This window comes from Oryzias melastigma, linkage group LG13, assembly GCF_002922805.2.
Source record: "Oryzias melastigma strain HK-1 linkage group LG13, ASM292280v2, whole genome shotgun sequence".
NCBI lineage: Eukaryota > Metazoa > Chordata > Actinopteri > Beloniformes > Adrianichthyidae > Oryzias > Oryzias melastigma.
Window position 1 is genome coordinate 12,474,387 of NC_050524.1, and position 16,948 is coordinate 12,491,334.

General features: G+C 42.8%; 1 protein-coding gene across 1 annotated transcript in view; it reads right to left on the reverse strand.

The window, feature by feature from the left end:
• Positions 1-402: 402 nt before the first annotated feature.
• Positions 403-16,948, reverse strand: part of zbtb16b (zinc finger and BTB domain containing 16b) — a 22,733-nt gene continuing 6,187 nt past the window's right edge. Inside the window, exons 4-7 of the mRNA XM_024277578.2 lie at positions 13,091-13,177; positions 6,626-6,796; positions 5,469-5,636; positions 403-1,636 (exon numbers count right to left, since the gene is read on the reverse strand). Of these exons, the coding sequence (XP_024133346.1) occupies positions 1,407-1,636; positions 5,469-5,636; positions 6,626-6,796; positions 13,091-13,177 (656 nt within the window). The 3' untranslated portion in view covers positions 403-1,406. The remainder of the gene's footprint in view (positions 1,637-5,468; positions 5,637-6,625; positions 6,797-13,090; positions 13,178-16,948) is intronic.

Here is a 16,948-nt window from a genome sequence, read left to right on the forward strand (position 1 = left end):
ACAATGAACACCCAGAACACCTACCAACAACGAAGACCCATGTACTCAAGCACATTGATGCTCTACTTAAAAAAGAGGCACGAGGGAGGGGTCGTAATCAAATCAGACTTATAAAACACTCACATTAAGATGTTTGTCAAATTATACCAAATGTAAACAATTACAGTAATACAAAAATACAACATGTTTAACTCTATAAAGGCCTTTGACAGGCTCACAAAGGGGAATCACATGACAATTTGTACGTTACGGCTACACTGCGACTGACAATAACCTGCTTGTAGTAACTCAGGTTCAATTTTCTCCATGTTTTATAAAAAAAATGATTTTTTTCTGTCATTTTCTTTGAGAGAATCCAAATTCAGTGACTGTTTATATGTAGCTTGTCACTTTTTTTTTTTTACATTTTACCGTGTAATGTTTTTTGCTAAATTATACCTACCAGTGTATGAGTAATTTGCAGGTGGACTTCAAAACAAAAGAGTAGAGAGGTAGGGCTTGCTCGGCGGCAAAACATCCCAGGAGACACAGACTCTGTGATGACAACCGGCACATTTTTGGTAACAAATAAACAACGTATAAATAGCAAAAGCTATCACGAGAGCAACTCAAAGAGTGAGCGAGCTACATCGAAATCAATAAACACCTCTTGCAAGAGAGACGAGGCAATTAAAGATATCAAGCTTATGAGGTCAACCATTCAAGTAAAACATGCAACTTCAAATAAAAATAACCAAAATTCAACAGCAGGACAAAACGGGGTTGAAAAGTTGTGCAAAGTTATTCCAATTGTGTTTTTTTTTTTATTTATTTATCTCGAACACGTGCTGCACAACCAAAGAAAAGCCGTTTTCTTGATGGTTTAACGATTCTTCCAGAATGCTCCTGCTGCACGTGCAGGTCTGCAGTCACGGCCATTTAAACCACAGTGGATCCTTCAATGATGCAGCTGTCAAAACCATGTGGAAAAAAGTGACTTCAGTGAGAGAGACAACAGTTATCCGGAAACTGTCAGCTTTCACAGCTCATTAATCTTTGAAAGTGTTACATCCAGAGTGTGTGTGTTGCTGCCTGCCTCCCAGCTTCACAGAACAGCAAGTTAAATCTATGGATTAGACTATTTTTATCAGATTCATCTGTTTTCATTTAAAAAATATAGATTTTTAAACCATTTTTGGCCACTTTTTCCATGGTAAAACCAATCTAACTGATATTGATCATTAGTTGTAGCCTGAATGTGTACACTTTGCACACCGTCACTGTAAAAACCGAAGTATCTCTGAGGGATATATAGCAATATCCTTGCAGGAAGTGTAATCCTTCAGCAATAAAACCAGGAACAGAGGAGTAAACAGGACTTTCCACCTCACCCCCCCTAGGAGACTGTGCCTGGGTCTAAGTCCTGCTCAGACGTAACAGACATACAGGTAAGTCTTTTCTATCCTCCAGTCGGCTGGCACCTCCTCCGGTTTGTGGCCCTTCATGTGCTTCTGCATGGCGGCCAGGCTCGGGCAGTAGTCCTGGCAGACGGTGCACTGGTATGGAGAGGCTCCGTTGTGCGTGCGCAGGTGTTTGATCATAGCGGAGTAGTCTCTAGACCGCTGGTGGCACAACTTACACTCAAATGGCTTCTCGCCTAGAAGGAAATACCAAAGATGCAAGAATTTAGCATGAATTTGAACAGCCAGCAGTGGATGCAGTTTATTTCCCATTTTGACATTGCATTTTTGTGTGTGTTTGTGGTATTTCACACAGACCCACTCTAATAAAAAACAACACAACTTCATCAGAGTGAGTCTTTAATATGTTCTTGTGGCATTTTTTTACTGATCGATGACATAAATTAAGAAAATTAAGTTTAAAGTTGCTTTTCTCAGCAGACGAAAAAGTGTAGTTGGAAAAAGATTGACTGTATAACAGAACTGGACTAAGCAAGTGTGATGTCATCCTTAGAAAATGACTCCCTTCCAGTTCCCACCAAATTATCTTTTTTCCGGTACGTCTGTCGCCATCTAGGGATCAGATGTCCTTAGCAAGCTGTGATTGGTCCATTTCGGTCTACGTTTCCATGACAACCACTCTCTCCAGTCAGTAGTGAGCATGTAAGAAATGCTCAGGAGATTCTGTCAATCAAACACTTCAAACGTTCAATGCAAGGCCATAAACTTTTATTGAGAAATTGGATTTATCAGAGGGTACTTCCTATCTCGAATGCCACGGGGGAGGGGCTACTCAGTCCAGCTCTCAATATACAGTCAATGAGTGGGCTTCAAGCTGCCTGCTCCACTTGCCGACAAAGATTAATTATTGTCTTAATTTTCCTCGTCTGAGCGGCATTTGACTCAAACTGCGCGGCTGGATAGCTACGATATTGCTCGACATTTTTGTTGCATCAGTAATGTTAGGTTTGGGGGTTGTGAGGGGCTGTAAGCTAGTGGGAGAGCGTGTAAACATAGCTCTGAGTTATGGAAGATGGGGAGGGGGGACGGGTTATATCTTCATGCCAATTTTCCAGCACACAACTCAAAGACGAATTTCTAAAGAACTCCTGGCGCTCTGCAGAAACTATGTCCTAGAAAACAACACAGGTGTTTTGATTTAGATTAAAAACATCATAATCATAGATAAGAGACACTGGGAACGCTTTTAAAATAGATCAAAAGATTATCAGAGTGGGAATTTCATGGAGTAGACAGTTTTACTCTCCGGAAATCTACTAAAAATTGTTAGTATGTCTCACATTTGTAGTTGTAACTGAGAGTAAGGCCAACTTCGTATGTATTCAAAATACATTGTAGGGAATTTACTTTATTTTTGTACTTCATTTTAACACCGGTTCCTGTTTACTCTAAATGTCTGTGTCTCCGTGCACAGAGAAAGTCAGGCCTCTTACAAGGACAACCAGTGAGATGTTTCTGAACAAATACAAACAAATGAATGCTAGTTTAAAGGAAAAATAAACAAATAATAATAAGAAGATTGCACTTACATACTTGCAGGATGGAGAAACTAGTCACAAGAAAATCTAAATTCCCTTCGTTAGTCAAAAACTACATTAATAACCAACTTCCAGGATTCTTACTTTTTTTTCTAACACATCCATTTACTGTTTTTTTTATTTTTTATTTCTGTCTCTATGGGAGTTTGTGAGATAAAAAAGTGGTTTATTCGCACAAACCAAGAACTCTGCTTCCTGTAGGCCAAACATCCCTGTGGCCAGACAGGCTTGATATCAAGTTTTGTTTTTAGTTTTTTCCGTTAATGGTCCTTTAAGATATTTGTACATAGTTCTCTTTGAAGTTGTGACATTCAGAGGGTAACTACATCCAAATGTCTGCGTGGCATTGAGTAAAAAACTGGGATTTGCACATTAGACAGGCAAAACAAAGCTGAATTACTTTGCTAAAAAATGTAAAAACAAAAGTCAGGATATCGTTTTAAACAATATTCACACGCTTAAGTATATTTTTAGCAAGTATAAACACATAAATTCTTGCTTTTACTATTTTTGGCAATGCAGTGAGAGACAGCAAACACAAAACTGGAGTTATGTCCACTACAACCTAAAGTACAAGGTAGGATGCCATCAAAAGTCTCTCAACCAAGCAGTGTTTGACCAAAATGTTGGGTAAAAACAATAAAGTTAAGTTATTACTTTTGACTATGTTCACAGAGCTGCACTGATGGAGCTGCCAGCTGTCTGGCAGGATGATCAAGCAGACAGCAACAACTCGCACAAAGAAAGCGACAAGCTTGATCGATTTTTACCTGTCAGAGCCGCAGTGTGACACGTTTCAGCTGATAAATGTGAAGACAGTGAGCTGTGCCCACTCGTGCCACCCTGAGCTCGGAAGTGACATGGAAAAAGTAGAGCGCGCACTCAGGTGTTACCCGCATACTGATAACTACCCGCGGCGCCTGCAGAATCACTGAACGTGTGGCTGGAACGTTGGTTTGGTTGCACTGCAAATCAACAGGTCAGTGTGGAAACTGACTGTACCATTTTACAGAAGGGTTACTTCGTCAATGAGTCAGCAACATTCTTAAGGACAAAACTTGACCAAAAATATAATGAAGGGCAATATTTCACCCTTTTTGGCTGGTAGAAGAATTTGCAGATACATTTTTAATGCCTTTACTATTGCCATTAAATACAAATATGAATCAAGCTTTTTGCAAATAAAACCTGAACTTGTAACTAATTGAGTTGCATACATAACAAACAAAAGGCAAACACATGCACATTCATAGGAGAATTTAAGTCATGGTTATTTATTAGATCTGATCTAATTGTACAGCACATCCTTCAAGGGATATTGTTAGAAGTGAAATGAGTTGTAATCATGAAATATTGTACTTTTTGAAGTATAGGTTGTGTTTTTTTATAGTTTGGCCATGGGTGCATTTTATACTAAGAAGAAGCTTGTCTATGTGGTTTTTTTTAACATTAATAGACTAATGTAACAACTGGTTGCCCTTTAGTGGTTGTTTCCCACTAACTGCTAAAGGAAATTTTTCCTTAATTATTATGCTTTTTTTTTTTTGGCTCCTGCGACTTATACTCTGATGGAACCTAATCCAGTACCACCTATTCTGTTGTGGTTTATACTCCGGTGTGAATTATACTCTGGTCTGACATACTCTGGTCTGACTTATGTTAAGGTGTGACTTACATCACGGTGCGACTTATACTCTGGTGCGACTTATACTTTGGCACAATTTATACTCTGGTGCGACTTAGATTACGGTGCAACTTATACTAAGGTGTGATTTATACTCTGATATGACTTATACTCTTGTGCAACCGATACTCTGGTGTGACTTATATCACGGTGCGATTTGTACTCTGGTGTGACCTAAACTTGGGTAAGACTTATACTGTACGCTGGGAAAAAAAAATCTACTATTTAGTAATAAATTACTAAAACCTGTAAGTTGTTATGTAAATGTATTGTTCTTCCACTGCAGATATGCCCATTAGTGCATAGCACTCTAATGTTTGACAGAGGATGTATTGATATAGAGCAAATAAATGATGCTGTACCGTGTCAAAAATTGTGAGAAAATCTTCAGGTGAATTTTTTTTTGTAATTATAAAAGCCTACATTTAGGATAAAACCGTTTTAGTTTTAAAATGTCATCAACTTTCTGATGAATTCAGTGCCAAACGGGATCAGACACATGATCCACAGTTGCATCTGCGTAAAAGGTTGCAGACACAAGAAAGTGTTACCACAGATTCCAGGGGGAATTAACAGGCTTTACACAGCATTCATTACACACAAAGCTAAAAATAATAAGTTTAAGTTGAAACCTCAACTTTTTTTTCCTAATCCTTTTCATCAATCCCTTCTGCAATTTTGCTTAAAATTTACATTTTACTAAAAAAAAAAGAAAAAAAGAAAGAAAAAGTTTGCGGAAGATTTCATTGGAAGTTTTGAGCAGTGTTTTCCTGTTTGAACTCCCACCTGTGTGCACGCGGTAATGCGTCTCCAGCTGGTGTTTGAGGCTGAACCTTTTGCCGCAGCCGTTGCACTCGTAAGGCTTTTCTCCTGTGTGGATGCGCTTGTGGCCCCTCAGCGTGCCGTCGTCTCTGAAGCAGCTCCCGCAGAACTCGCACTCGAACGGGTGATCGCCTGCAAACACAGTCGTGTCAAAGCGGCGGCCCAAACACCAGCGTAGAGAAGCAATGACGCCTTAACTGGAGCTCTTGGCGTAACATGTAGCTGCATAGGTCAAACAGTCACAGGGGCCTTTCTGTACCACAGTGTTATGACACGAGGACTCTCCTCTTGGTCGTCTCCTAAAAGCTAATAAAAGGCGTTTGGGCATGTGTCGCTCTCTTCTCTATACTGTAGATAATCTATTTCTCTCCTCGCACGAGGGCTTGACTCATCTCCAATGACCTATGAGCCTCATTATCTCAGTGTCCACAGCAACAGCCAAGTCAGAGGATACATTGCTCTCCTCATTACAGGCCGATTCTCCCCAATCCCCCCACCCCACCACGGAGCAGCTGACATTTACAAAATGTTACTTCCAAGCAGAATGGCATACAAACAAGATGCGCTACCATGGCCAAAACTCCCTTCACTTCTGTCTCTTCACATCAATTATGTATTTCTCCCGTCTAGACGTCAAGTTGTCCTGACAGCTGGGAGTGTTTATTTAAGGTAGAGGAAGAAAAGGGGACATCTTTTCAGTAAATATCTCTCCGTCTCCTGCGGCATGAAGACTCACCCTCGGTAGAACAGAGACAAGTCATTTCCATTTGCTTTTCCTTCAATATTTATTTGGGTTTGCTCTATCATTTCGGGTAAACCACACAAGAACTGACAGCCGTGAATTGCAGAGCCCCAAGGCTGTCTAAGAACCCAAAATATAATCAGGATGAAATTGCGCAAAATATGCACCGGCCATGAAGGTACAGTGCTGTCATCGGAGAGGTGAGTCATCTTATGGGGAGGCAACAGCAGCAGCAGGAGGAGAAGTGGGGAAAAGACGCATGCAAATTAGTCAATAACCCGAGGAAATTAACCCATATACAAAAATAAACACAGCTGTCTTTGTCTCTTTTGCGTTTGACACTCGGCGACGGGATCCGACGCCGCAGACGATCTCGTACCCGTGTGCGAGCGCAAGTGTCTTTTGAGGGTGGTGTGGCTGGGGAAGGGGCGGTCGCAGTGGCTGCAGATGTAGCTGTGCATCCCGGCGTGGACCTCCATGTGCTGCTGCAGGGCCTTCTGGGTCTGGAAGCGCTTCGCACACAGCAGACAGAACACCGCCATGTCGGTCCCTGGAGATGGCAGGAGACACAGACACAGAGTTATTTCAGTAGCGTACACAGACAGGGCCTTAAGTGGGGAAACTGGGTCACTTTTTACTTTGTGCGAGTCCTCTGAGGGAAAAGCTCCTTTCAAAGAGCAAGTGTCTCTACCTAAAACTAACTCCCCTAAAAGCCCACAGGCACTTTCAGCTTCGACTCCTTCTACGTTCTATTTTAAAGCATGAAAGTGATTGTTTTTTTCCTTCAAGAATTTTCCCCACATAATGCACAGCATGCCAATCACACCGGCGATGACTCCTTTCCTGGTGCGTTAAGATGGTAATTATTTTCTTCATTCCCCATCAGGAGCCAGCCTCGCCCTGTGAAGTCCTCCGTCTCGGCGCTCAAAGAGCAGCTGATAGTAGCTCCACCCTAAATGATGTCTACGTTACGTGCCCCGCGCAGAATGTTAAGTAGTGATATCAAGCCATTAAAGGCAGGACTGCAGGAAAACACACAATCCAGTTTAATCCTGCGTGTGACCTGGCATCTCTTTGGGGCTGCTTTCCCTGTTGCATGGCGTGTGGAGAGGAATACAGATGGGGAGTTACTGGCGGTGGTAGTTTCAGTCAAAATGGCTACGTGAGGACGATCCGTTTGTTGCAATTCCGTCAACACTTGATCCGCACGCCACCAAAACAAAAAAAAACACAAACGCTCCGGCATTCATTCCAATTCATTTTGCGTGGCAAGACTGGGACTTAATGTGCATGTTCTGAAGAGGGAGGCTTTAATGTGAGATTATGAGGTCCTTATTTCTCTGTCTGCTCAGGTTGCAGATCATTTACAACACTAGCAGGGTCCCATTGCTCCAGACTTAGATTCAATCAGACATCTCCAGCAGAGGATCATTAGTAAACAGAGGACTGTGCCAGCACTTCATTGGAATTCAAGTGGGGTTTCTGTGTCGCATTTAAAATGCAGTCTGATGAGGTCCACTAAATCAAATCATTTGTTACTGTTATTGAAGTGCCTTGAGGCAACTGGCAATTAAATTGGAATTAACGCGGGGAAAGGGATACAGCACACTCATACTAAGAGGGGAGAGTGTCAGACATTTGCTTTAGGTTCAATCAAGTTAGCAGGCAGACGAGTCAACCGAAGAAACTGGCGTTTTCTGGGATTCGGCATTTCGGTTTGGCAAAAACGTAAAAATCTGAACCAGCTTTCCTATTATTAAGATTCCTAATTATTAACAGAAGACAGACACTCCCTGATCGGTTCTTCAGGGAGGCCCATCCAGTGCACCTGTTTAGAGGTTCCAACCCCTGGACTTCTGCACAAAAAGGACACACAATGAGGTTCAGGCCCTCATTGACCAAGCCCATTAGTCACAGGCTCCTCGTGCAGCTCTTACAATTCCCGTCTTTATGCCACCGGCTAATGACCAGCACCCTTTCTCGCCCATGGAAAACAATATTTCAGTTGTAAACAAAAGGCGCTCCGTTCTCTACGCCTCTGCTGGCGGCATTCGCTGACCATACAGGAAATCCTTTCAGTCTGAGCAGCTTCACTTTCCGTCTGAGTCATCCTCCACTAATGCCAGCTCACTTCACAGCACACAAGGCCGGATAATGATCCATCTAGGATTTTTTTTTTTAACATTTAGGACAAAAAAAATGTGAAGCTCCTCTACTCTCGCCTTGCTGCCAGCAGAGGGAGTGCTATCCGCTCCAATCTGACCAGTCTGGGACTGAACATTACCGACCATCACTTATAGAGCAAGTCAGTTTAAGAGCAGCTCGTCTGCTTCTCTCCGTCTGCTGCTAAACTTTAGTTTGTCGGCGGAGGTAGAAACTGTTTCCCTCCCAAACGCTCACCTTGATCCCTTCTGTCACCGACAATACGGAAACTTGAGAATAGAAATGATGCTCATCCTGACACGAGAATGTCACTCTTGATCTCGGGTTGACGCACCCTGACAACAGCTCAGTAGTCCTTTTTTATTCTCTGCATCCGTCGCTGGAAATAAAAATACCAAAATGCATCTTGAAGTGTAAACAAAACCTTTTGGGGGCAAAGGCGCGTTTGTGCGTGTCAGCGGCGGCATTGTTCCTCGCCGCATTCTGCTAACTTCTGCAAACAAAAGGATGTGCAGGGAAGGAGTTTTTTGGGTAATAAGTGCAGAGCAGCTCCTTTATGGGAGAGCGCGCGCTCTAAAGTTGGCCTCAGCTTTCTCACCCCGGCCACACAATAGGCTGGGATTTGGCTTTTTAAGGCCTAAACTGACCTCTGCGACCTTTAGCACTCAGTGGGGGCAAATGCTGTGTAATCAATGTTTTTTCTCAAAGGCTAGTGGGTGGACAAAGCACTGCGTTCAGCGGGAGTTCAGTCAGCTAGTGGGAAAAATATCCCTTCATGTAAACTCTGGTTTAAAAGTGGAGAAATAGTGTCGGATTATGGTCAAAATCTGAGTCTGGATTGAGATTAGAACCCATTTTCAGCCTCCATAAAATGAGATTTAGCACGGTCTGCCTTTATCCACTCCATGAGGTGAGGTGGGAGCCAGCCAGGCTCTCACGCTGCCTAAGAAACAAAACCATGTGTCTAGGCAACCAGATAGGATCATGGTCCTTGTTGGGGTGAAGTGTTGAAGCTAATCCCTTCATTCACAAATAAGCGCAGCCTGTTTCTTTTCAAGGGCCGAACAAAAGTTTTCCCACCCTTAGAATCTGAGAGTGAATCCGCCGAACAAAAGATTGTATCAGCGATGACCTCAAATCTGTGTATTTATTCCGAGCTAATTTTAACGTCCACCAATTACACTTATCGCCTCGTGAATAACTTTTCTTTATCTCCGCCGAAATACTTGGGAAAACAGATAAACACCACTCGCAATATGTGACTGTCTTTTAGTACATTTTTGGAAAACAAACAAATCATTAGCGGCCTTCAAAAGGAGACGTTTTGCAGATTGGAGTTTTTATGGTCCGTTGATGTGCGGTGTGAAAGCACCATAAAGTGTTTCCCCAGGCTCTGGTTAGTGTGCATGATCATAGCCTCTGTGGCAGCCGGTTAAACACACACAGTCATGCTGGCTGCATTACGTCCCAGCCCTCACATGACCTTGTGCATTCATGCTTACTGTATCTGCTCATGCAGGCGCGTCCTCCAAGATGTCACACGCGCGCACACACACGAAAGGCTACGGTACCTTAAACAACCCCGAGGCGCTCAACAGTAGAACCGCTAATCTACCCGAGTGACGAGCAGCCGACTCAATAATTAATGCAACAAGAGATGCGTCGCTCTTGTTTAAGCACCACTCCGTGGTCCGGTTTATTGAGGTCACACGCGGCTTCAGTTCCTAGAATGTTTACAGTGTTCTGCTTTGAAATTCACACAAGATGACAGAGTATCTCTTCATATGTGTCGTTAAAAAACGTCCTTCTGCTCAGTCGCAAACTGGGTGTTCGCGTCAGGGTGCAGGATGATGACCGACACGCAATTAGGCGAGCTAAAAGGTCTGCATTAAGGAGAGCGCATCACAAAGCCTTGGCTGTATCTGAACAGACTACAGGACTGTTCAATTAGGCTTCCGACTGAAGGTGAGGTGATGAAGCAGCCAGTGATGTGTGCAAACAGGAACACAGAGCAGCGTTCCTATAAGTTCCTTCAAGTTAAATTTAAGACTTTTTAAGGCCATGCATGTCAAAAATTAAGACAGATTTCTTAGTTCATTTACCATTTTATACGTCATTTCCAATTTTATTCATTTATTCCCATTCATATGGAGCCAAATTGGGTCCATTACAATTTGAAACCCAAATAAAACAACTTGAAAAAAAATTTGGTTTTTAAAAAAATTAAGTGTCCAAAACTTTCTGTCATTCTAAAACAAACTTAATTATTTCTAGCTTCAAATTTTCTGTTGGCTAAATAAATAAATAAATAAAACTTTCCAAAATTCTAAAATGTTTAGGTCGACAGAGCGTTAGCATTAGCCGTTCTATGGGAAATCTCATTATACGTTAGCATCAAGCTAGCGGATTTTAGCATTATGTGTTGGATCGATCTCTGCTTTTGAGGATTGATTATTAATCTATTAAGCTTAGATCAATTCAGATCGATTAATACATTTTATCAACCCAGCCCTACTATCCTAGTCTTGTGTTGTCCCAAAACGGGTGTAAAAAACAAAGTTTTATCACGTACAAACCGCATGTCTTAAACACTGTTCTAGCGCGTTCAAAGCATGGTTTTGTTGCGTCACATACGAGCATAGAAAACGCCGTTAGGCTTGCATAAAATGGCTAATGGTTAATCCTATAGATTACTGGTTAACACAGTTGCCATTTTCTCATGCAGGAATTGTGAGTTCGATTTCACGGCATATACAGCTTTTGCTGACTATTACTTTGACTATACTTAATGTTTCGTTTCAATGAAGAAACATCTTTTTGTAGTCATCAAATTACCAAACCAACATACTGTTATAGCAGAAAAACTTGATTCCTGTTTAAAAATAGTGAGCAATGTACATATGAAGAAATTTTTGTTATAATTCAATTTGTCTATGTCCAGCACCATGTGATGCGTCGCCCTCGTTCAGGTACAAAAACATTGATCTCTTAAGTGTTTACGTGTGGTGCAGCGGCATTGCACAGGTTTCGTAATGTTTTTACGAGGAGTCACTTCGGTTGAGCACTTTCTGTCTGCATCTTCAGCTCTCAAACTGGTGGTGATCAAAATAATCATGGTTGAAAAATTCAAATTTTAACATGAAATGTGAAATTGAGAAGTTTCAAGCAGCACCATTTTTAAGGCTTGGATATAAAAATTCAAGACTTTTTAAGGTAGTATTTTCAATTCAATGCTTTTAAGACCCCTCACAGAGGCAGGTGACTTTCTCCTGGCAGCAAGGTGGCATAAAGTTCTCTTTTTGACAGTCCTTTTTTTTCTGTGTGTGTGTGTGTGTGTAGAGGAGCGATGGGTTTTCCCCAAAACGGAGAGCTGGTGATGAAACAAACCTCTTTGTTGTGTGAGAGCAATTCAGAGACAGATCCATTCTTTTTATTTTGGGCCCTGACAAGTAGGTCAGACCAGACTGTGACGGAGCTGTGCTGAGGAGTAAACAGCAGCACATGATGTTGTTTTCCTCTTACCCCTGGCATCCAACACCAGCAGCAGTCCCACTGCCCTCAGGAGGCCCACAGCCACCCTCCCCACTATGATGTCTCCATTTGGCAACCCAAGGCCATTCACCTTTGACATATCAAAACGGCTAAAGTAATAAAACCGGCACTTCCGGACAGAAACCTCTTTGGGTTTCTTACTTGTGTCACAACGAGACGCAGCAGAGTTTTAGGATGGACCACTTCAGCACAGCCACCTGTTTCTCTGGAGTCACCTGTCGTGTTGAAAGTGCGTCACGGTTGACCCAAACGGAGAACCATGACAAGATGAAAGAGTAATGCCCTCCTGCACTCTGTCTGTTCTGGGTACAGTGCCAGGCTGAATCCGAGCTCTGGGGCGTTTACAACTCACAGATGAAGGCAGAAACTTCTGGGCATCATTAACACCCCTCAATGTCCACCTCCATTAACTATTCATTCGGTATGTGCCACCTGCAGTTACAGTTACGTGCCAGTTCTCCTGAGATGGTTATCACCTTTCTCTGACAGTAGGAGAAAAGGTGTGGATTCAGACACTGTTTGCAGCGTCTGGCAACTTTGCTGCTTTTCAAACATGTAAAATCAGAATAAATACCTTATAGTATTTTTTATTTAAAAGAAAACAGAGTTTCATTCAAAGGAAAGCTTTTGCTTGGGGAAAAAATGATTTTATATATTTGTGTGTTTTCAAGTTTTTCTCTAACTTTCAATATTTTCAAAGCAAGTAAAATACAAAAATCCCACGCAATTCATGCATATATATATTTTCTTTTTGACTCATCCAAGCGCCAACTGTTAGTGCCAGACTTTCGGCAGAAGTGGAGAGACATTTTTTGTGATTTGTGCCGATTGAGAAACACAAAGGTGTTGTTGTCGAGTGTCGGGTAAATAATTTCACAGCTGGCGTCAGCGGGGAGGGGAAGGTTAGTGAAGCCGTAGCTCGGCGGCTGTGGCGAAGTGGCATGCGCTTTAGGGGCTTGGATGCCAGGAGAAGCGAGTGGGTGATATGCGAGAGGGGCCTCCCACCTCCCCCGTTTAATAAATTATGGAGCATCATGACAGGAACAGTTGAACCCCGCCAGCATGACGAGCCGGTTTGAGAGCGCGAGTTTGGGAGTCACGGCTTTGGAGGCCGTTTGGGTTGTGTTACCTGTGTGTGTGAGCCTGTGGGCTTCCAGGGCCTCCTCGGAGGAGAAGGTCGCTCCACACTGGTCACACACCAGCGCCTCGGCAGGAGCTGCGGACGACATTAAACTCATTAGAAAGCGTTGTGTGGTGTAGTTTTGGTAAAAAAACCTGATCTTCTAAAGCTTTGTTTCCATTGAGCAGTCTGGTACGGTCTGGTTCCATCCAGTATTTTGGGCGTTTTCATTGTTAAATGGACCCATTAGTGGGGTGTCAAACTCATCGCACAGGGGACCAAAATCCAAAACACACCTTGGGTTGCGGGCCGAACAGGATAAATATTTATTGCACACACTAAACTACATTACTAAAACTTGAAAACGTAACTTTTAACCTTACTATGAACAATAAAAAGGCAGTAATATTATTCCAGAATAAATCAACTTAAACCTTAAATAACTTTCAAAATTTTACTCTTCATAAAAATATATTTTCTTTAAATTATACAAGTTAGAAATAAGCACATGATAACATCAGGCCATTATTAACAATAAAATAAAATGATCTGGAGGGACAGATATAATTGCCTGGTGGGCTGGATCCAGCCCCTGGGCCTTGACTTTGTCACACATGCATTAAACAGTTTTGACCCGTACATTTGAGGCCCCCATCCGTTGTAGGTCCATAAAAAAATAGAACAGGATGGCTGGGAGGGAGTCACTTTTCATACATATATATCGTGTTGGCGATATGACCGTAAAGTTTATGTTGGCGATATGACCATACATATCATGTTGGTAATATGGCGATACATATCGTGCTGGCATTATAACGATACATGCCGTGTCAGTGAAATGACGATACATATCCTGTGGGTGATATGACGATACATATCATGTGGGAGAAATGATGATACATATCGTGTTGGCAATATGACCATAAATATCCTGTGGGTGATATGACGATACATATTGTGTTGGCGTTATGACGATACATATCGTGCGGGCAATATGACGATACATATCGTGTGGGAGAAATGACGATACCCTATCGTGTCGGCGATATGACGATACATACCGTGTCGGCGATATGACGATACATACCATGTGAGCGAAATGACGATACACATCGTGTGAGCGAAATGACGATACGCATCGTGTGAGCGAAATGACGATACGCATCGTGTGAGCGAAATGACGATACACATCGTGTGAGCGAAATGACGATACACATCGTGTGAGCGAAATGACGATACGCATCGTGTGAGCGAAATGACGATACACATCGTGTGAGCGAATAGACGATACATATCGTGTTGGCGATGTGACGATACATATCGTGTTGGCAATGTGACGATACATATCGTGTTGGTGATGTGACGATACATATCGTGTTGGCGATGTGACGATACATATCGTGTTGGCGATGCGACGATACATATCGTGTTGGCGATGTGACGATACACATCGTGTGGGCGATATGACGATACAGATCGTGTGGGCGATATGACGATGCATATCGTGTGGGCGATATGACGATGCATATCGTGTGGGCGATATGACGATACATATCGTGTGGGCGATATGACGATGCATATCGTGTGGGGGATATGACGATACATATCGTGTGGCCGATATGACGATACATATCATGTGGCCGATATGACGATACACATCGTGTGGGCGATATGACGATACATATCGTGTGGTCGATATGACGATGCATATCGTGTGGGGGATATGACGATACATATCGTGTGGCCGATATGACGATACATATCATGTGGGCGATAGAAAAGAGTTCATGGTTCCATTTCTCTTCTATCATTTTTTTTGGTTTATTTTTATTGCTGAACTTTTGTGCAAAAGTGAGTTTTCCTATAAAACTTCAAACAGTAGTGCACTTAAAAAAGTTTCTCATTTGTAAAGATTCAGTTACTTGTTACTTGAAATATTAATGTCAGAGAAAAGTATGGAAGGACATGTTTTTTTAGAAAATAATTGAAAATATACTTTGTATATTGTGATATAAATCATCTCCATTGTTGTTGCTTTTATAGTCATAGCACGACAGTGACGCAATGACACGCTAGCGGTCTAGACCACGCATGTGCCGTGAAAACAAACCGCTCAGTGGAAGTGATGTGAGTGGAAACGCTAACCAGAATTAATTGGTTCCTGTACTGGACTGCTCAGTGGAAAAGAGATGTTAGAATATAACCTCTGTAAAAAGGTCAACAATCCTCCATGTCTACCAAAATAGGAGCAGATCTAAAAAGTTTTATCCACCCTGGCTTCTGAACAGTGGTCAGACTGTCTGCCTGAAAGGCCACAGAAGAACTGGGTGTTCCCTGCCGGCGGCAGATGCTTTTTATCATGAAAACAAACAAACAAATTAGGGAAAAAAAATGCCAAATCCCATCTCCCTGACAGTACCTACAGTTCCCAGGTCACTCCTGTTTATTCTGATGACACGAAAGGAGATAAGCTCACATTCAGCTCGCAGACATGTTTAGTCCTTCTTCTGCACTCACCTAACACCTGCACTGACACACACGCACACACACACGCACACACTTCCTCTGTCTGTGTCACACGCAGCTGTTTGGATGTGGGCTGGCTCTCACTGAGATGTAAATCGGTTGCAGATCCATACTGGCCCAGGGCTCATTCACTGATCTATTTTCTGCTCAGCTGGCTTTAAATGAAGTTAAAATGACTCATTAAAACACCCACAAGCTTTGGGAACTCTGAGCGCCACAGCCTAAATGTGGTCCTCTTTCAACTCCGACGGTGCCTCTCCACACACAGCGTGCCACAGTTCCCAGAGCTGCGCGCAAATAACATAAAAGGCCCAATCTGTTCATTTCTAACAGCTACACTTTTTTGAAAACAATCCGTCGGTGTTTTTGGAACGGCTCGTTTTGTTTCAGGGAGCAGAAAATAAAACTTTGGCTGCCGAGTGTAGTCTTGTGTAGTAGTAACACCAAGGCAGTGTTGCGGATCCTGATGTTGTTTGACGCTGTCCGTTGTGTTGTGCGAGATTGTGTGATAAGGGAAGAGGAGAACATAGTGCATTGTCTTGTGCAGTCAAAGGCACAGAGTGTGCTCTCATCCATAAACCATCAAACTGTCTCCAGACGCGGCTGCAATCGTCCTCCATCAAAACACTTTGTCTGGCATACCAAAATAAGAGCCAGCATTGAGCTGAATACCAAATCAGCCCATTAGAGCGGTGGAGGACTCGCTCCTTAGCAACCAGCAGGATCTAAGGCTGCTATACTGAAATACACAGTGACAATGGAAAAAAAAAGAAAAATAAAACACTTTTTTTTCTTTGTGTTACAGGTTGACACATGGGATGCAGACAAAAAAAAAAAATCAAATTCGGTAAAAGTTGCTGTTTCTGTTTGAGAATGTCACCGCAGACGGAAAATCAAAACAAGCCGCGGAGGTCTGAGAGCAAACGATGGGAGTGTTTGGAGGATGCAGAGGAGGAAGAGTCAGGTGAAGTTTTCAAGGAGCAGCTCCTCTGTCATCTGCCAGCAGCGTGTCATTCCTGAACAGGCGTCAAAGAGCACGGGGACGGGGAGGGACGGGGGACGTCGCCTTCCTCCGCTCCGCTGCGCTCCTCTTCAAACGGAGCCTTTCTGGTTCTGTTTTAGTTTCATTTTTAGACCCCCCCCACCACCACAACACCCCCCACTCTCTCTATTTTGGATAAAGTAGCTGGGAGAGCAGTCAGGTCTGATTAAGTCTGCATTTGGGTACAGTGTGTTCCTGGACACACATCTGCGAGCGAGCCATCACGCACGCTTCGGAGCGCTGGCAGAACACCCAGGCCTGCCGGCGGCTCATGATGTCATCACTCAGGAGGGGCAGAG